This window comes from Apus apus, chromosome 15, assembly GCF_020740795.1.
Source record: "Apus apus isolate bApuApu2 chromosome 15, bApuApu2.pri.cur, whole genome shotgun sequence".
Classification (NCBI taxonomy): domain Eukaryota; kingdom Metazoa; phylum Chordata; class Aves; order Apodiformes; family Apodidae; genus Apus; species Apus apus.
In genome coordinates this window covers 5488109-5507920 of record NC_067296.1, presented here as the reverse complement: position 1 = coordinate 5507920, position 19812 = coordinate 5488109, and the positions used below count along the sequence as shown (strand labels likewise).

The 19812-nt window shown below is 56.3% G+C and overlaps 2 protein-coding genes across 14 annotated transcripts in view; one reads left to right on the top strand and one right to left on the bottom strand.

Annotated features, from left to right (window-relative positions):
• Positions 1–294: 294 nt before the first annotated feature.
• On the bottom strand, positions 295–17379 carry LPIN3 (lipin 3). 9 transcript variants are annotated; one of them, XM_051632968.1, is made up of 21 exons: positions 17168–17257; positions 15729–17006; positions 10250–10450; positions 9830–9925; positions 8813–9048; positions 8478–8585; positions 7918–8038; positions 7351–7747; positions 6658–6757; positions 6371–6534; positions 6195–6288; positions 5941–6010; positions 5242–5334; positions 4757–4815; positions 4360–4486; positions 3986–4134; positions 3747–3833; positions 2654–2806; positions 2246–2357; positions 2047–2150; positions 295–1926 (listed from the first exon to the last, which is right to left on the bottom strand). In XM_051632968.1, exons 3-21 carry the CDS (start codon positions 10439–10441, stop codon positions 1782–1784), a joined length of 2607 nt encoding a protein of 868 aa, XP_051488928.1. In that variant the 5' UTR covers positions 10442–10450; positions 15729–17006; positions 17168–17257; the 3' UTR covers positions 295–1781. The 9 variants fall into 9 exon arrangements, with proteins under 9 accessions (XP_051488928.1, XP_051488931.1, XP_051488929.1 ...); XM_051632971.1 differs by having other exon boundaries at positions 15729–16085; positions 17168–17251; XM_051632969.1 differs by lacking the exon at positions 17168–17257 and having other exon boundaries at positions 15729–16085; positions 16760–17133.
• A 639-nt stretch (positions 17380–18018) lies between these two features.
• Positions 18019–19812, top strand: part of ZHX3 (zinc fingers and homeoboxes 3) — a 47352-nt gene continuing 45558 nt past the window's right edge. For 2 of the 5 annotated variants that reach the window (XM_051632789.1, XM_051632787.1), the window contains exon 1: positions 18019–18147. The gene's annotated coding sequence lies outside the window, so the exon portion shown is untranslated. Of the gene's footprint in view, positions 18148–18186; positions 18260–18506; positions 19165–19812 lie in introns of those variants that run through there. The other 3 variants (XM_051632793.1, XM_051632792.1, XM_051632791.1) reach the window with 3 other exon arrangements.

Sequence of the window (19812 nt, the reverse complement as noted above, 5' to 3'; positions counted from 1 at the left end):
CCTACTTCCCCCCAACCCAGCCCAGGGAAAGATTCTCAAACCAGCCCTCACTACTTTGCAATGGGTCAGGGAGCCCTCACCCCCTCCCCAACCTCTCACAACAGGGAGAAAAAAGGGCTGCAGCAACCAAAGAGAAAAAGAAGCCAAGGACCAGGCTCTCCCCTGCCCAGGGCTGGGCTGGGTTAGAGAGCAGCTCAACAGCCTCCTCCAGCACATGGGAAGCCCAGGAGTGGCCATAAGTAGGACAAGGAAGAAGTCTGACCTTCCAGAAAAATGGTGCTATGTTTGGACAATTCCTGACTAGTCACTTGAAGCTACAGGCAGTTTGTATTTCAGTTCTCAGCTATTCATGTTTAAAGAGTGAAAGGACCTTTGTATAAAATAGGGCTTTTTTGGTTTTTGGTTTTTTTTGCTTGCAAAGAGGGAAGGAGATGGTCCTTGCACAGGCAGCTTTCCGAGGCAGTTGACAACTGATCCTGTTATGAGGCTGTGTTTTATTGTTTTTAAAACCTTGTACAGTTGTTCAGATTTTAAAAGCTGAAAGACCGTTTGTACTGGAAAGAAATAAAGTATTTCTTGCTGATGTTTCCAGGATCAGAATGACTTGTGTGGCTTTAAGGAAAGCAGCATAGGCCTAGGGTTGGGTTAAGAAAGGGAGCTAGAGTTAGAACACAGAGGTGATTTAAAGAAGAGGGAGTAGGTAGAGGAGGAGGAGATGATTTGCACTGAAACACTGTGGTTAGGGAAGGAGAAGGTGGATGCCAGACTGGAGGAAGGAGCCCAGCAGTGCTCCTGCCTGTTTTGTTTTCTGCAATTACAGCAGAGAGGTCCCAGAGAAGGGGCAGAAGCCTGCTGCATCCACAGCTGCCCACAGTGCTGTGAGGTTTCAGAAGTTCCCCCAGAATGGGGACAGGCTAGTCTAGTCCTAATCCAACCCTACCTAAGGGCAGCTGAGCTTTCTTTGCATATTCCAGTACAGAGGCACAGGAATAAGCTCCTGTGACAGGCTCCTGGCACAGAAGTGATTCAGTTCCCTCCCCACACATACACAGGTTTGCTCCCTGGATTAACTCAGGTTTGTGGCCTTACCTGAAGGTAGTATGTGAAAAACAAAAACACAACAAAAAAACCACTTCAGTTTTAAAAGACATTTAGTGCAGCTGCTCGACAGGCTCAGGAAGCTGCAGGTCCTGCCCCCATCTCTGTCAAGACCTTCCTTAACAGGATTAACCCAACCACATTTGTGAAAGGACACTAAGCCTGGCACCCACTTCCATGCACAGGACAAGAGGCAGCCTGGGTTAAGGCACCATTTATTGCTATTAGTGGAAAACACTCAAACCCCCAACTGCTTCCATCCACCTTAACAAGTCATTAGGCCACAGGACAGCTTCACACCATCAGCTACCAAACTGCAGGCAGCTGGGCTGCCTGGAAACACTGGTCATACTGGAGGCAGCAATAGCTATGCCAGAGGCTCATCAACAAATAAGACAAGGCCCCACCACCACCTTTAAAAAAGAGCCAGGCTTTAAAGGTGTTAAGAACTTTAGGATGAGACCCAGCTTACAGGAATTCCCATTTAGTAAATGGAGCTTTTGTAGAGTCAGAGCTCCTTCATACCCCCCTCTAGCCCCCCGAGAAGGGCTCTTTCTAGTGCAGAACGTGACCCGTATTAGAAGTGCAAAACGCCTGAGCAGCCAACAGGGAGGACAAGATGCATCTGGAGCATCCAGTCCTGGCAGAGGACAACCAGGAGAGCCCTGGGTCAGGTAGTGGGGTCAGTAGAAGACATCCAAGTCAACAGCAGGCAGAGGAGGTCTCCAGTAGGCAAAGTGGCTGTACTCTGGGCACAGCAGAGCCATGCTCCCGCTCTGCTCCAGGGGAGGGAAGATCAGCTCCACCAGCTCTGACAGCCGCTCGTACCTACGGGTGTAAGAGAGAAGCTGCAGTGGGGGGTTGTTTGCTTTTTGACCCTAGGAAATGCTTCTCTGGGTTAAAGCCAGGTTAATCCAAAAGGTGCAGAGGATCAAGCAGGTCACTTACGTTGATTTGTGGTTCTTTGTGAGCTCCTGGATCAGCTCACCCTTGGGGTTGACAGTGAATATACGGCTCTCGGGCAGGCCCACTTGCTTGTAAGCATAGACATCCTGCCCAGGGAAGCCCAGCAAGGTGTGAGAGATGCAGGCAGGCACCATCACTGCCCCAGCCTGAGCCCTCCCTCCTCCCCAAGACGACCACTCACATTGGCTCTGTTCCCAAAGGCTGCGTAGAAGGGCAGCTTCGTGGCAAACAGGTTTCGGATGTCCATCAAGCAGGCGATCTTGAACACCTCTGGCTTCTTCTCTATCACCTCCCTGCAGCACAAGACACACGCACAGAGCAGCAGTCAGTGGCATCAGCTGGCCAGGACTACCTTCAGAGATGATTTGAAGGGCAAAAGTGGTTTTGTTCATTGCAGAAGCTTCACCCTGAAGCTCCCGAGAGGGCAGGCAGTTCCCCAGCTGCCTCCCATGAAAGGCATCCTGCACCAAGGAGGCCAGAAGCAGTTTAAGGGCCATGACACCACTCAGCATTAAGCTGGGAAAGGGGGGGGTGCCACCCCCAGGGACACAGTAAATGCAGGGCTGGGAAGGAGAAGAGGATATATTACCTGTGGAAGGCAGAGAAGAGGCTGCTGGGGGAAAGCAGGATGGGGCCCTTGGGGAGGACACAGCCTTGCTCGTTGACCCATTTGAGGTATTCCTTGGTGATGTGTGCCATGCCAATGGCTCTGGCTGAGCAGTAGAGGAACTTGTACCCGTTTCTGAAGGGAGCACAGGGAACCCCTCTGAGTTGTGCTCTGGACAAGGTGTCCTCACACTCCTGCTCCAAGACCAAGCAGCTGGCCTAAGCCCAAACCTGTTCACCCCTTCAGCAAGCAAGGTGGCTCCACCAAGAACATGACCTGCTCACCCAAGGACCCAAATTAAAGCCCACTGCTGGTGAGCAACACTGGAGGGGGACCCCCTACCAGCCCCTGGTCCTGCCCAGCAGCCACAAAGCCACCCTGTCTGCAAAGCACCCTTTGCTGCTCGCTGCCCTGCACCCGGGCAGGACCCCGGGCCGGCCCCTCGATCCCAGCCCCGCAGGCTGCGTGCGGCACAGCCCCCGCACGGCTCGACGGGCACCTCGGGCAGCGGGACACGGTGTCCGGAGGCAGCCGCGGTGCCAGCCAGGGCAGGCACGGCACCCCGGGAACCCCGTGTCTCCCCCGCCGGGAAGGGACGAACCATCTGCGGGGCCGCAGTGCCTCTTAGTGGCCACAGGTGGCTGGGATGGGGGGGCTGCAGGGACAGCATCGCACCTCGGCTCGGTCCCCTGGGGCTATACAGACCCTCTCTGGGCACCCAGAGAGGCAATTGGCACCCAAATGCTGGCTGGACCCTCCTGCCACTGCTGCGCAGCCACCCCGAGGCTGTGGCTCTGGCCTCACGCGTGTCACCTGGTGCCATCTCCTCTCCTGCAGAGCCCAGTGATGTCTCCCCAGCAAAGCCTCCACAGATACATGGCAGGGAGTCCCTAGCATCTGCTCCCAGCTCCCAGGGAGCCCCTTGCTTTCACCCCCACCATTATCCAGGCAGCACAGCAGGCACCAATAGACAGAGTTGTCTACTCTGGCCAACATCAGTGATTAAGGAGCCCTGACTCACTCTCCTCCATCATCCCTCCTGCTTCCCCTTGGCCTCAGTTGGTCTGATACCTACAGGTGGATTTTGTGGAAGAGCTTAGCAATCCCATGATGAGTCCAGTCTTTTCCCAGATGTGGCAAGATGTGCCCAAGAGCATCTGACCTAGAAGGAAAGGAAGGTTAGGATGATCCAACCTGGTAGGTATCCAGATGATGTGGTTTGTGGTCCCTCCTGGCAGCTTACACAAGCCTTGAAGGGACAGTTTCCCCTAACAGGAGGGAGCAGGGATGTGAGGTGGGAGAAAGGCTCTTTACTTGGTGATGGTGCCATCGATGTCAGAGATCACCACCTTGTCATCCCAGTTCCACAGGTAGATGGTGGCCTCACAGCGGCACGTGCCCTGGTACTGAGTGGTCACACTGAATGCCACCTCGTTGGGGCCATCCTGCAGGTTCAGCCTTCCCTGGGGCAGAAGGGGAAGAAGAGTGGTACCACCAGCACAGATTCACACCAGACTGCCACCTGGCCAGACCAGAGACCTTAACAATCCCTACAGGGTGGGGCCACCCAGGGTGAAATATCTGGATGCCCTGTAAAAGCCTGGGGTGAGGAGTAGAGAAATCCCTGCTCCTGGGTTGTCTCACCCCACACGCACAAGCAGGCAGAGAAGGAGGAGTGAAGCACCTACAATTTGCTCAGAGGAGAGTCGCAGTGATTTCTTGTAGGTTGGCTGAGATTTCTGTGCAGGGGCATCCTCTGCCAACATGTCCTCAGGATGCAGGGGCTCATCATCACTGGATGGCACCTCTTCCTGCCTATCAAGGAAGGGAAAAGCATGTTGACTTTACCCTGCAGACCACAGCTTTCCCCATGAGCACCTGAGGATATCTGGAGGGGACCCAGGACAACCCATCCACCAGAAATAAACTGTGGAGGAGCTTGGCTGGATGGGGGTCAGCCAGAGCCTTAACAGAGCTTTCTCCTCTCATACAATAGGTGACTTGGGAATAACTGGTCATTCAGGAGGGGAGGAGATCCAGAGCATGCCTAGATCCCTAAATGCAACCTGGGAGGGAAGCACTCACCTCTGCTGAGTAGAGTCGTGCTGCGGTGTCCCCACATTGGCATTCCCTGGCCTCGACTGCTGCAGGCAGAGAGCAGTGTCATGAGCACCTCAGTGCCACGGGCAGGAGCTGCTTTGGAGCAGTGATACCAGAAAAGAGGTGGCAATGCATCCCTCTGCCTTCCTGGGGACATTGCCCCATGGAAGAGGAACAACAGTCTGATGCTCTGGCGGGGAAGGGAGTCTAGCAAGCACACATGGTGCCTGGGCTGTGGCAGGAGGGACACAAAGTCCACTTCACTGCATCACCAGTTCTTGGTAACTCTTTGTTAATGCTGCTCAGGCATTACAGAAGTCACCTTGCTGCCAGGGCCCTCTGGGCACTCTCATACTCTGCCTCAGGCCATCCCCAGGACACTGCTGTTCTCCTACTCCCACCCCTGCCAGCCACCAGGATGACTCCTGTGCCCTTGGGACACAAGTTGTCACAGCTACCACTGCCAACACCTCCTCTGCTGGGAATTCTCTCCTCCTCCAGGAGAACCACCACCTGCTGCCTTTCTTGGGCATCTTCTCCTTCACCAGCTGATCAATGGTGCTCTGTGAACGTAGCAAAAGATGGGATGAAATTAGTCCTCAGCCTCAGGAGGCTCAGCTGCCAACAGGCTCAGGAGACCCTTGTCCAGGCAGGGTTTCCTTTGCAGAATCATTCACAGGATTAGATGAGGGACACCTGCCACATGGTGAGCTGAGATGGTTTTGGGGGTGAAGGGCACAATGATTTGTTCCCTTGGGGAAGCTTGGAGGGGATGTGGAGGGGTGGGAGGAAATGAAAAAAATTTGGATGCTGTATTCCATGCAATCCCAGCCAGGTCTACACAGCCCTGGAACAGACTCATGTAGTCCCAAATTCTCCAGTCTGCCAAGGCCCCTGGCTCTGGCCAACCTTGCACAGATAAAACCACCATAATAGGAGATGTTTGAAACTGAAATCTCTGCTCTCCAAGCATCAGAGTTACCCAGGTATCTAAAATCCACCCTGAGGTACCTCTAGGAGAAAGGAGAGATCTCCGGGGCTAGAATGTTCAGCCCTGCCCCAGGCTGCCTGCAAAGCCCCAGATGGACAGCTTGGCCTCTTGCAGCCCCACTGCATTTTTCCAGCTCTGCTGAGAAGCATGGTCAGAGAGAGCTTGTTGTGCCACTGACCTCTGGAATGTTCCTCTGAAAAGCCTGCAGAGACAGGACCATGGGAGCAGCCACTGCCCAGTTGTAATACCTGGAAGAAACAAGAGGGATGGGGATATCACTGATCCTGCAGCATGGCCAGGAGGTCCCCTCCCACAACTACTGCAGTATTGTCATTATCTTGGAATCACACTCCTACAGGAATGTTTCTGTAGGGACAAGGTGGCCATACTGGTCACCTTGGCATGCAGCAGCATGAAGAGCAGGCTACTCACTTTCTGTTGATCAATATCACCAGGTTTGGGTCATCAATGAGTCCTGGATTCTCAGCAAACTGCTGGTAGGTGACCACGTGCTCCATGAACTTTTCTGGTGGGACAGAGGCTGGGTCATGCCACTGGTGTACATAATGGATTCCAGGACAGCAGATTCCCCCTCCCCTCGCACCTACCATGAGAGATCTGCCTGCTGCCCCCCAAGCCCCCACACAGAGAGAGGGCAATTGCAGGCATCAAATCTGAGTCCATGGGGCTGTGAGCAGGCAAGTCAGATGGCAGCTGGACACACAGAGGGTTGTTGGGGTCTGCCACAGGCTTTGAACTCTGCTCCACGTCACTACCAGCAAGAGAAGAAATGGTGGCAGCATCAGGCAATAGGTTTAGACATACCTCCATCCTTTGCTGGAAGGGAATTGCCCAAGAAGGTCTGAGCAGCTTGGCCAGCTGGGGCAACCCATACCTCCTGGGGAAGTAGAGAGCCACCTGCTCCTCATCCAGGCTGGAGAGGTCTTCCAGGTAAACATCACTGGGACCCAAGTGAGGGCTTCTCTTGGTGGATCCTCAATGCACAGACAGAAGGGAGAGAGCTTAACTGAATCACCTGTCCAACCATCTCAGCACCTACCAAGAAAACTAACAGCATCTTCCTCTATCATATTTGTCCATCATACAAAGAGGGCATCTCTGCCTGCTTGGAAAGCTGCCTTAAGTCAACAGCAACAGAAATACCTCAAGATACCAGCACTGGCATGAAAGCACTTGTAAAGACGAGACAAAGGACAAGCCAAAGTCATGCCTATGTCCTGCTGTGACAATCTGAAGGTGCTGTTTGAAGTTGGCACCATGCAAGACAATCCTTTAGGATTCCTCACTGTCCAAAGAGGAAGATCATAAGTGTTGCTTCAGGAAACCTAAGGCAAGAAAACCCTCCTGGGAAGCTGGGTGGTCACTAGAAGGGGGAAAACATGAGGAGTGTCTCTTCAAAGCAGAGAAGCTGGTAGCACATGGAGAGGGCAAAGCAAACTTGTCACACCTTGAACACCCAGGGCAGTCATGAGGGAGTTAAACTGGATGAACAACCCAGCCCCTCATCTAAGGCAGATCCATCTCTGGGCTCAGACACCAATTCCAGCAGCACCAGTCATCCACTCACCTTGTCTCCTCTGGCTCTCCATCTGGGGCTCAAGGCCCTCCAAGCCCACCTGCCTCAGAGCAGCAGCTCCCTCAGAGGGCTCCACATCTGCCTGAACCTCTGGGACAATAGTCCCTCCTCCCTCCTGTTTCTCTTGTGGGGCTGAGGAGGCCTCCACAGCACTGGGGATGTCCTTCAGCTTGGGCAGGCTGTTCCCACCCTGGCATGCATTTGTTGGCTCCACAACAGACACAGCAGAGGAACAAGGTGCACCCTGATGTCCTGCTGGCCTTGGACCTCCTTCCACACCTCCAGAGGAGGCAACAGGATGGCTTGCTGGTGTGGCAGAGACAGTAGTTGCTGCAGTAGCCAAGGTCTTTGTGAACTTGGCTGGTTCAACTCGTTCCAGTTTATTCACCTCAAAGAAAGCAGAACAACAAGTTTTAGGACAGGAAGTTGCCCGAAGCACCAGGAAGAAAAGGACAACTCCTCTAAGGCCACCTGGCCACAGCATCCTCCACTTTCTGCAGTCCTTTCAGACATCCTCTTCCCAAGAGCTGCTATAGAAGAACAAGAGCAGGAACTCACCTGAGGGAGCCTTCCCCAGGTCCATTGCATGTGGGATTCAGCTCCTAGAGCAAAACCCTCCTGCAGTTTGATCTCCAGCTCAGAGTCACTTCTGGGAGAAGATGGATGGCTCAGGGTAGGGCTACAGGAAGAGAAGGGAGTGTTGGACCTCATCTACCCCACAGCCCCATGCTTTCCTGTCACTGCATGGACATTTAGGGCCAAGAACCCTGTAAAGTTGTTTTTCCATAGAGTCAACTCTGCCCCATAACTCTCACTTGCAAATGAGCAAGACCCACAGGAAGCTGAGGCTCCAGGAAGCAGAGTGCTGAGCCACTGGCTGTCCAGAAGCAGCTCAGAAGAGGCAGAAGAACCCTGTGCACACAGGCTTCTTACATCTGTGACCACAGCCAGAAGGGTCCCTCATCATCTGAGCTCTCCTCTAGCCACACCACATCACGCCAGGAAAACCCTCCTCTCCTGACACCCTGAAATCCCTTTCCCTTACCACCTTCCCAGCCACAGGGCACATCCCCTGCTGGCACTGAAGCCAAGCAGATCTCCTTGGCTCTGCTCCTCACCTGTCCACAGAGGCCAGCTCCCCATCAGAGTACGGGTGCATCACCGGGGACTGCGATGACCCCATTTCTTCTCTGGGGAGGTCAGGGAAGGAGAAATACACTGAATCACTGCAGAGGAGGAAAGAGCTCAGTTATTCTGCTCTCTGACACCAGCCTCCTCACCTGCAGAGGTGACAATACCCAACTTCACCATTGCTTTCCACTGTCTTTCTGCTCCACAGGGGGCTGGGCTCCAACTCAAAACACTCCCCCATGTTTCAGTGCTGCTGAAACATCCCCAGGAGAACCTGCAGGCTTGACCCACCACATCACCCTGCCCAGACCAAGCTGCTCACCTGGGAGCTGGCAGCTTGCATGGCTCCTCCACAGACATCTCCTTTTTGGTCTCCTCACAGCATTCTAGTTCAGAGTCCACCAACTCCTTCCTCTTGGGCTTCCTCCTGCGCCGCCGCCTCTTGCGCAGGGCGGCTTCAGCACCGGAGGGTTCCTGCCCACAGGAGGAAGGAGCAGCACCCTCCAGGCTCTCCTCCCTGGGGATGGGGGACGTGCAGAGGCAGGAGGGGATGCTGCCCTGAAACAGGGATGGAAGAGCTCCTCAGCTCTAGTGTTCCCTTTTCCAACCCAGCAGCTCACAGCTCTTGTCTGTGCAACCAACACCACCAAGCCCTCAGCTTGGAAGTGATTTTGTGGTTAGACCCAAAAGGAAAGGTTCCGTGGATGCAACATGTGAATAAAAAACCCCAACAAAACATAAGAGAACCAGGGTTGTCCAGCCATAAGCTAAAGACTTTTCTTTAGCATAGGCAAGAAAAGGCAGACAGGAGGTGGCACCATGAGACCAGAATTAAAACAGCTGCAAACTCAAGGATTCAGCTCTAGAGCCCTCTCCCTGCTCTCAAACCCAGCCCAAACCAGCAGCAACCACAAGTCAGCCTGGGAGAGAGCTGCCAAGATTTCTGGGAGCCACAACTAGTCTCATCCTGCTTCCCAGTAAGGCAGGCAGCCTGCCACAGCATCTGGCTCACTCCCATCCCTGTCACAAGATCCCCCAAGAGACCAAGCTTTGAGACATCTGCCTGGCTGGTCAGCAGCCATTCCCAGGGAGGGAGGACAGTCTAGGATGCAGATATTTGGTCTAATGCTCCCTCTTGGGGTGTTCCACTGCTCAGATCCTCCATATTGGTTACAAGATCCTTTGAGTAGGTACCTTTGTGGACACACAAAACATCAGAGTGGATAATGGAGTCACTTAGGGGAAGAAGAGCAGGTCAAACCTTGTCTTTTCACCTCGAGCCTGCGCTTCCAAGTGGTCACAGCAAGACACAGAGCAGCAGCAACTCTTCATCACCAACCTCATTCTCCTCTGACTCCTGGACAAAGAAGGCCTCTCCATTGTCACCCAGCTTCATCTGCAGGTCCACTGGCTCCCCATTGATTTCAATGTCAACCTGGCAAGGGACAGAAGAAGCCACTGAACCCACTTACCATCAGCATGCAGCAAGGCACTCCCTCAGGGAGGGGATGGGTGGGGGTTGCTCACAGGGCTGTCAGCCACCCAGCCTTTGTGGCAAGGGCCATCTCCCAGTTCTCCTGGGAAGCACCCTCTTCCCCAGAAGAGGATGGGTTCCATTTGGAGCCTCCCCTCCAAAAACGGGCAAGCACGACTTTTCAGCAGGGCTCCCGTTCCCCTGAAAGTTCTTCCCAGGTTATGGAAGATCCTGTGTCTGGAGACACCAGAGAGGAAGCACAGTCCCAGGGCAGGCACCACTTACCACCTTCTCCTTGGAGCGCAGCACCCCCAGCTTCCCGAAGCGCACGTGGAACGGGGAGCACTGGAAGGAGTTATCAGGCTGTCTCACCACCACCACATCAATGCAGCCTGTCAGGGTGGCAGGGTTCAGACCCCGGTACAGCTCCTTCATAGTGACAAAGACTGTCTCAGCAAGATGTCCCACGTAGTTCATTGTTTGAGACTGCAAATGAGAGACAGGAACAGACTCAGGTAGGGAAAAAGGGATCCAGAAGATAAACGCAACGTGAGGTTACTCTAGGAGAGTAATTTCACAGCTGCAGGCACAGCCCCATCATGGGGACATGTAGGCCTCTAGGGAAACTGAGGCAAACACATGAAGGGCCCTGATGGAGATCAGCCGGGGCCTCTGTGAGCATCAGAAAGCAGGAAGAAACCAGGGCACTAGTTTTGCACCCAGCTTGGAGGAGAGAGACCTTTGCCATTGGGGTGCACCATCACATCTGCCCCTTAGGAGGGCAAATATTCGCTCACAGCAACACTTTGCAATCAAGCTATCAGCATCCTCCTGACACAGCCCTTGTTAAAGCCAGAACTCCCTGGTCCCCATGCCTTGGTCTCTGCTGCCATCATTTCCAGGCAATCCCAGCAAAGGGGCTGTGCTGCCCAGAGGACACCCAGACAGCTCTGCAATGCTATTTGCACAAGGCACTGCTGCATTCCAAGGCTGCCCAGCTCCTGGGTTTCATTAGCAGGAACCCATGGAAGGAAAGCCTTGCTTGCTTCCTGCTCATCCCCTCGCCTGCTCACGTCCTCCAGCTGCTCACAGTTCCCCTCTGCTGTGCTGGAACAGAGGCACTGCTGCAAAGCTGGAGATTCATGTGGTCCACGCAGGGGTTCACAGCACAGCTGTGCCTCTGGCCACATGAGGTGGCACATGGGCTCCAAATGGCTCTCATACACCCCCTTTCCTGCAGGCCACCTCTGGCAGCTGCCTCCTGGTCAATTAAGTTAAACTCCCAGAGCATTTTCTTGCAGGTCAGTGTTGGGGTGCTGCTCCCAGCTCCTGGGCCAGAGGAACCCATTGCTCTGCTTGCTCAGCACTCTGCAGCAGCAGAACAACAGCCTTGGAGTCAGTGCACCAGGTGGGCCCAGCTCCCTGAGCTGCCAGCTCTGCACCCCCTCTTGCCACAAGGAGAGGACAAGGACACAGGATAACCACCTTCCAAAGGACCACAAACGAACTACAGGAAGCCTCTGGTGCAGGCAGCCCCATCAGCCATGACATGGTGGCCCCAAAGGCCCTCAGCACACCCCCAACCCAAGGGGTGGCCATGAGAGTTGGTTCCTTACCCAAAGGGAGGAGGACAAGCAGGTGCCACCCGACGAGCCCTGTGCCCCAGCAGGCTGCCAGCCTCTCCGATCCACTTTGCACAAGCTCAGCCCTGTCCCTTTCCCTGACATCCCTCCAGGAAGGCTGGCTGCACAGGGAGACGTCGTCCCTGCTCCAGGTTGCATCCCCCCACCTCTCCCTGACAGCTGGGAAGGAGCCTGAAGCTCAGATCCTCCTGAGGGAAGGAGAGCATGGGAGCACCGGGCGGCTCCCGAAGCTTCGGTGCCGCCATCAGCTCCGCCGTGAGCAGGGCCAGGGTCACGGGGCCACTCAGCATCCTGCTGATCCCAGCTTTCCCGGGCATCCCTGCGTGTGGGCAGCCCTCCAGCTGCCCTTCCCACCACGCTGCAGGGCCTGGCAGCAAACAGGAGACAGCTCCTGGCTGCAGAGGTGGGATTTGTAGAGAGCAGGAACAGCCAGGCTGGTCAATGTCCCCAGGGCAGCGCTGGCAGGCTGGGGTGTACATTGAGACAGACCCAAAAAGGGCACAGGGAAAATGCCAGGCAGCAGGAAGAGGATGGCACTGGGACAGTTCAGCTCATGGAGCTTAACTCCCTGTGGGTTTCACCCAGGACAGGCAGGGAACAGAGAGAAGAGGCTCAGACTTCTCACAGCCCCACCATGGATGGAGCAGGGCAGCTAGGGAGGTGAAGAATAAGTTACACACTGGAGAGATCAATATGTGGACAGGGCAGGAGAAAGGGTTTTCTAGGACACAAAGCTACAATGAACAAATAATGCCTATAGAGAAGCTGGGCATCCCCATCCCTCAGCCCCAGGAGCAGCAGGATCACAGCCCTCCACCAGGCAGCTCTCCTAGAGGAACAATCCTCCCCCGCGGAGGCAACGCAGCCGACACACCCACCTCTCCAGCTAAACTGCTTCCCAAAATACGCCAGGCTTTTCAGTAACACCAGCCTGCTCGGCTTCAAGGTAGCACAAGCTGGGTCACCCCACAAGCAGCTGGGCCACCCTCCCCATCCATCACACCACCCAGCGCCTTCCCCCTTACCTGGGCAGCTACTGAACTTTGGCACTTGGTCTCTGCCGGCAGAAACACTCTCACCTTCAGCTCCACCTCTCCCTACCACTTCCTTCCTCTCACCTGAGCAAGGGGAGGGCCCTGTCTCCTAAACAGCACCCATTTCCACGCCGTGCCAGCCGCTGAGCTTATGAGGGCTCCTGGGAGGCCGGGGGGGTGGATCTGGGAATGCTGACACCTGCACGGAGCAGCTGGGGCTCATCACAACCTGCTCGTTTGCTCCAGCAGCTCCGGCAAGAGCTGCCAACTGCTTTCCGCTGATGGGAGACCCTTCTTCCCACCTTCTGCAACCCACCATCCTGCAAGACCGCTGCAGCTGGACTCAGCAGGCTGGAATTTCCGAAGCCAATTCTTCTTTTGTTTTCCAGACTAGACCTGTCAGCGTTTAACGCCTCAGAGCACGAACTATACAAAGCCTCAGCTCTCAGGACTCCAGGGCAGATTGAGCCCTCTGGAAAAGGTGCTGGCAGAGCCTGCATGTGCAGCTCTGGGAAAGATCTGCCCTTCAAAAGCTGCCTTGCAGTGGCTGGAAAGCATCCTCAAACAGCCGTGGAGGAGCTGAGCCCACTCCAGAGTGCAAAGTACTTTGCTAAGGAGCCCCCTGATTTCTCCCTCCTCCGTTGGGCTATAGGAGCTGCTACAGGTTCATGTGGACTAGGACCATGAAGGGTGGGTAAGGTGATAATTGCTTCTGGACATAAGACTCCATGCACCTTGGCCAGATTTGCACTGGGAGGTATGTGGAAGGTGCTGGTGTGTGGTCCTTGTAGGGTGGAATGAGGCTTCACCAGAACTCAAGGCTTGGGGGGATTTTGAGGGATAATTTCAGCTGCCCCCCAGTAACTGCGAGCGTACAGTACCTGTATGCAGCACTGAGCACAGCCTGGACATGAGGTACCAGACCCAATATGGGAACTTCCCTAAAAACTGTGACAAGTCACTTAAGGATTTTAATTTTTTTATTTTTCTGTTTTCTAGCAGCTTAATATTTCTAAGAGCTCTACCCCTTGGTGGAATTGGACCGAAAGCAGCTGTGGGTGGCCAGGCAGGGCTGCAGACCCCAGGGAGGGCTGCTGATCCCCAGAGGGGCTTGTGGGGAGCCCAGGACAGGCGGCTGCCACCAAACCCTGCACCCCAGGGCATCAGGCACTCATGCCTGGTAAGAAAGGAGCCTGCTTTAACCTCAGTCCAGACACCTTGGGAGGGGACATCTCAGGTGCTTTGTCCTTTTCACTCCATCAGACTAACCTTGGGTGAGTGGGCAGTGGTTTCCACCTTGAAAACCCTAGAGCTGCAACACAGACCCCAGGGCTGGAATACAAAAGGACACACCTGGACTTGTCCCCCAGTAGATTCCCAGCTGGGCCATGGCCACACTTGGTGACTTCCACATCTCCCTCCATGCCATCCTGCAGTGCAGCCCCAGGGCATTTTACTTGCTCCTTTCTCCTCCAAAAATCTTAAAATGCTTTTAACTGGCATGGTAATTTTTTTTTCAAAGCCATACAGTTCTTGGTTCCTGCCATACTCTCTCATGCTCCCCCTTAATTTCTTCTAGAAGGTGGGCCCTGCAGAGCCATCACCCCCTGTGCATCCTCTCCCCAGGAGCTACTTCAACTGGGAAATGTTTCTTCCCCTTTTTGGGGACTCCACAACCCACAGATGTTTGCAATGAGCCTTTGCAAAACGAGACTGCTTTTTTTTATTAGTCAACTGAGAGGCAATACTTCCAGCTCCTTGCATTCCAATGGAAAAGCAAAGCTCATGCCCATGTCTTCCATCCCTGGGGTTCCTCACCCATTGGGATCCCAGCTTTTGCCCTGCCTGGGATACCCACACTCTGCCCTTGGTGCTGCCTGGCAGGTTCTGCCATGTCCCCTCTGGCTGGCAGTGCTGCAAGCCACGATCCCAGTGTTCCCAGCTCCTCTCCAGAAAAACTCCATCCATCCACTTGGCAGTTGGGAGCACCCCAGGCATTGGCTGCCCAGGAGACTCCTAAATTTTCCTCTGTCCCAGAAAAACAAGTTGTGTCTTCAGTTGCAGGGTGGGAGAGGGGGCAAACTGTGTCAAAGACAGGCTTGTTTTTTCCCCCCTCTTTGTATTTCAACAGCTGCTGCAGACAAGCCAGGCCACAGCCAAGTCTTCAGCTGCCTCCAAGGTGGGGGTTGATGGGGATTTTGCACCCTCCCTTTGTCATCAAATTCTTTCTCCAGGATTTTCCCAGCTCTTAAGCTTGCCTTTGAGAAGCCCAGCAGTCCCACAGGATGTTTCTCCTTGGATTTCCCCCCCTCCCCTTCCCTTGCTGCCCGATTCTTCATGGGCTTAGGGTGAAATGTCTGGCAAGAGGACATAAGGACCAGCTGTAAGACACCCAGGAAGGTGGCCAACCCCAGCCTCCATGCTGGCTGAGACCTGACACAGCTCAGCTCATCAGAGATGCTGCAGAGGAGCAAGATGCTCTCAGACAGGAGGGGAACTGAGTTGACAGAAAGGGTCACTGCTGAGCAGAGAAGTGAAGCTGGGGCTGGGATGTGAGCGATCCTTCCAGCCACAGGGTTTAGCTGGGGACACCAGCACCACGGATGGATGAAGCCCACCTGCCAAATTCTCTTCCCCAGAAGCCAGGAATCCATGTTCTCCTGCCTCCTTTCCCACACTGGAAGGATGCCCCAGGACCTCACTGCTCTGGCACACGATCTGATGGTCACTAGCCTGGCTCCTTCCTCCCTGAGCCTGCCTGTCCTTTAATTTCACCACTGTCCCTCTTACACTGGGGTCTCCTGAGATGCCAACAAAATCCAAGGTTGGGATGCAAAGACACCTATTCCTGAATGCTGTGCACCCCTCACAGCCCCCGAGCAGGACACTGCAGGCACCAAATGCCAGGTGAGAGGTGGCAACAGCCCCCGAGTTTATTGGGCTGGGGGACCCAGATGTGAGGCTGGCAGGTGTCAGTCAGCCCGGCAGATCCAAGGTCCCTGTGCTGGGCAGCTCCCTGCTGCTGGTAGGGTTGCCCTCCCTAAATGACACCCATCCCTCCACCGTGACCCTCCAGGGAATCCTCACCAGAGGCTGGAATGTGAAAAGGCTTTTCCATTGTCACAGCTCCTTCCCCCAGCAGAGAAAAGAAGCTTTTTAAGAGCACAGGGAGTGTAGGGAAGGCTGGCAGAGCTTCCTGCTCCTCTCAGCTGGCCAGGCAGGAGCTCCCATTTCCTTCCCTGCATCAACAAAGAGCTCCAGAGGCTTGTGAAAGGCTTGGTTCAGCAAAACAGGACGAGAGAAGATGCGGAAACACTGAGTCAGCACAGCTGGATGGGATGAAATTCCCATCCCATGAAAGCCACAGGGAGGAAGACCCAGGTGTCCTGCTCCCTTCAAGGATGGCAGCAATTCCTGGAGGTCCAGCTGCTATGAGCGCCAGCCCTGGAGCCAGGAACACAACAGGAAAACAGTGGTGCTGGGATTTTTTTTCTTTCCCATTCTCAGAAAGATCAGGTCAGACTGGCCTGGCATGTGATGGAGTGGGTGGGAAGCAATTCTGCCTGCAGAGGAGGAAATGCCATCCCCAGTTGCCAATCCCAAGCATTGAAAAAGCTGAATTACAGCTGCAGGACTGGTTGAAAAACTGACCATTCTGGTCTATAAACACGCTCTGCTGATTTGGCTCCTAGTTTCTGACCTGTTAAAAGTTCACATTTCTTCCGTAAACACAAAGGGTCCAAGCTCACTTAAAAGAAAAACCAGAAAGCTACAATTCCCACACAGAGCCAGACTCCACAACTGGGAGAGCTGGTAGCCCTGAGCACCTAAATGGTCCTGAAAAACGGACCCTCTGAACTGAGAGCCCTCAACTCTTCTGTCCAAGTTGCTGCTAATCCAGCCAGGACCAATGCTTTAAAAGCCACCAGCTTCAGATCAGTGACATATTTAAACCAACCTGACTGTGAGCTGAGTCTGACCAGCAGCTCCAAACCCAGGGAAAGCAAAATGATGTGCACATGGGGGGAGCCGGGAAATCTTTTCATCTTTTGTCCAAAGCTGGTGTCTTATTTCAAGAGGGACAGTGTTTCCAAGCCACAGTATTTAAAAATACAAACCACAAGAAAATTTGGTGCCGTGTTTGACCCCCTGGTGTTCCATGCTGCCAAAGCCCCCCTCCAGACAGGGTAGCAGGGGGCTCAGAACCCCCCTCCAGTAGGGACCCCCAAGTCCCTGGCCGCCTCCATCCTGCACCAGCTGGAACAAACCCGCCCTTCCAGCGGCCAAGGGCTGGGAATGGGCAGGGAATTCCAGGGAAGGGGCAGGGAGCTCCAGGCTCTGTAGGTGCTGGCACCAGGCAGAGAGCTGAGCCGGGGCGCAGGGGGGTCGCGGTGGGTGGGGAGCCCTCCCGGGGGGGGGCACCCCGCTGGCCCCTCCCGCTGCTGGGGGGAGCAGCCCGGTGCCCCCCCCCCGGCACACGCACCCCGCGAACACGGGTGGGTGGGTGGGGGCTGCAGCGCACGCACCTGCCGAGCCACCCGGGGCTCCGTGTACGTTCCTAGTGCGTGAGTCCGGGGTGCCCGGGGCCGCACCGCCCTCCCCGGCACCCGGACCCGCTGCTCGCACGCACCGCCCCGCTCCCCGTGCCCGCTCCCGCACACCCGCCCCGCTCCCGGTGCCCGGACCCGCTCCCCGTGCCCGCACACCCGTTCCCGTTCCCGGTTCCCGTTCCCCGCACACCCACTCCCGGTTCCCGCACACCCGTTCCCGGTTCCCGCTCCCGGTTCCCGCACACCCGCTCCCAGTTCCCGTTCCCGGTTCCCGCACACCCGCTCCCGGTTCCCGCACACCCGTTCCCCGCACACCCGCTCCCGGTTCCCTCACACCCGCTGCCGGTTCCCGCTCCCGGTTCCCGTTCCCGCACACCCGTTCCTGCACACCCGCTCCCGGTTCCCATTCCCGCTCCCGGTTCCCGGTTCCCGCACTCCCGCTCCCGGTTCCCATTCCCGTTCCCGCACACCCGCTCCCGATTCCCATTCCCGCTCCCGATTCCCATTCCCACACACCCGCTCCCGGTTCCCATTCCCGCTCCCGGTTCCCGTTCCCGCACACCCGTTCCCGGTTCCCGTTCCCGGTTCCCATTCCCGCTCCCGCTCCCCGCACACCCGCTCCCGGTTCCCATTCCCGGTTCCCATTCCCGCTCCCGGTTCCCGTTCCCGCACACCCAACCCCGCTCAGCCCCGCGCAAGCGCGCGCCCCGCCCCGGTGCGGTGACGTCACGCCCCCGCCCCCGGCGCTGGAGCCCGGCTCATGCCGGTGTGTGTCGCGCCCGCCCGCCCCGCTCTCCCCCGCCCCCCGCCGATGCCTGGGCCCGGCGGCGCCCGCCCGGCCGCCCCGCTGCGCCGCCCGCCCCGCCCGCCCCGCGCTCGCCGCCGGGGCCGGGGCCTCCGCCGGACCTCGCCGTGCCTGAGCCCAGCCGCCACGGCGGCCCGGGGACCTGCCGCGGGTGAGTGCCGAGCGCCCGGCGCGGCAGGGAGGGTCCCGCGTCCCCCGCCTCCCCTCACCGCGCCCCTCATCCCGCGGGACCTGCCCCCCCGGCGGCTGCGGGCCCCGAGCAGGTGCGGGGGGGGGGGAGTCGGGCCGGGGGGGGTGGGGGGCGAGGCGCTCCCGCGGTCACCCCCGCCTTGCCGGGCACCCACCCGGGGGTCGGGACACGCGTGTCCGTGCCCTGCTCCCCCCAGCCCCGCCGGGTCCTGCGCTGCCCTTCGCTGCTCGTCAGCAATTAGCATGGACATCAAATGAAAACCTGGCCAGCCGGGCCAGCCGCTCCGGGAGCGCTGCCTGGGCTGCCCCGGACCCGGCCGCCTCTCCCTCGGCCGGTCTGGGCTTTTGTTTTTCCTTCAGGCTGGGTCTTGAGAGGAAGACAAGTCCTCTCCCCCAGCCCTGGCTGGCTGCGGGGGGCTGCGGGGGGCCCGCGGGGCAGGTGGAGGTGAGGAGGGTCGGTCACGGGTGGGCTCGTTCTGTGGCTCCCGGTGCAGCGGCGCTGCCCGCTGGGACGTGCCTGGCCTTGGGACCAGCCGGGATGGAAGCAGACGGCGTCTCCCCGATCCCACAGGTAGGACATTCCAGCTGCTGCTGAAGTGACGTGCCCGAGGCCACGGAAGAAAACCCGTGGCGGAGCTGGGACGGAACCCCGAGTCGCTCCGTCCTAGTTTCCCGTTGCTGGGTGCCTTTCCTTGCTCGGCTGGGGATGGAGGTTTAACCCTGCACCCCCGGGCTGCCGGGGTAAAGTCCTGCCTGGGCTTTGCCAGCTCCTAATCAGCGCTGGCAGCCGGGCGTGTGGCCAGGGGGCTGAGCCCCTCCGTGGCTTTGGGGAGCCCAGACCTTTCGGAAAGGGGGATGTGGGCACGAGCCCCTCGAACATCACGGTTGCTTGGCTGGCTGGTGTGTCAGAGGAGGGATGGCACAGCTCACGCTCAGGGCTTTAAACCCCATCCTTAGGGTTTACAACTCAAGCCATAAGGTTTGTTTTTTTTCTCCAAGGGCTCCTGTTCTGGGTATGAGATGGGAAACTTTTGAGGTAGAAGTAGGTGGTATCTTGTTAAGCCACCTGACATGTCTGGAAAATGCCTCGAGGCACAAGCCCGAGCTGAAGATGTCTTGTCCCATTTCTGCTCTTCCAAGGCAGCTTCTGGCTGGGCAGGGAGGGTTTTGCTCCTCTTCTCCCTCACCACCTCCTCCAGCTGCAGCTGAGGATCGTGGTGTCCTGGGGAACAATTCTCCATGGATAGGGAGCCAGAAGTTTATTTCATTATCTGGAACAGCTTATTTTAAACTAATTTCTCTTTAAGAGATGAGGAGGAGGAAGAAAAAAAAAAACCAAAACCAACAAAAAACCCCAGAAGCTCAAAGCATTTTATTTACTGTAGAAAACCAGCAATGTAATGGTAACTTTTATTAACTATATTGGGTTGGTGACCTTGATGTATTTTACAACTCGGGATGTGTAGCTGAGAAGAGGGAGCAGACTGTTCCAGTCTGTGTAATTGTTGCCTCTTAGTTCATCCCAGTGACTTGCAGCACACTTTGAGAGCTCTGACCCACCTTTTGGGGTGGGAAAGAGGAGGCTGCTGGATTGTGTTTTGCTTCGGGTAGAGCCTAATCTGTAGCT

What these genes read in the sequence shown, in the direction of transcription:
- LPIN3 (XM_051632964.1), bottom strand. Translation starts at nt 11,745, where the DNA reads ATGCAACCTGGAGCAGGGACGACGTCTCCCTGTGCAGCCAGCCTTCCT. An exon ending in TGCGCTCCAAGGAGAAGGTG is followed by an intron (nt 9,926 to 10,249) that starts GTAAGTGGTGCC and finishes GTCCCTTGCCAG; the next exon opens with GTTGACATTGAAATCAATGG. An exon ending in CACGACTCTACTCAGCAGAG is followed by an intron (nt 4,487 to 4,756) that starts GTGAGTGCTTCC and finishes CTTCCTTGATAG; the next exon opens with GCAGGAAGAGGTGCCATCCA.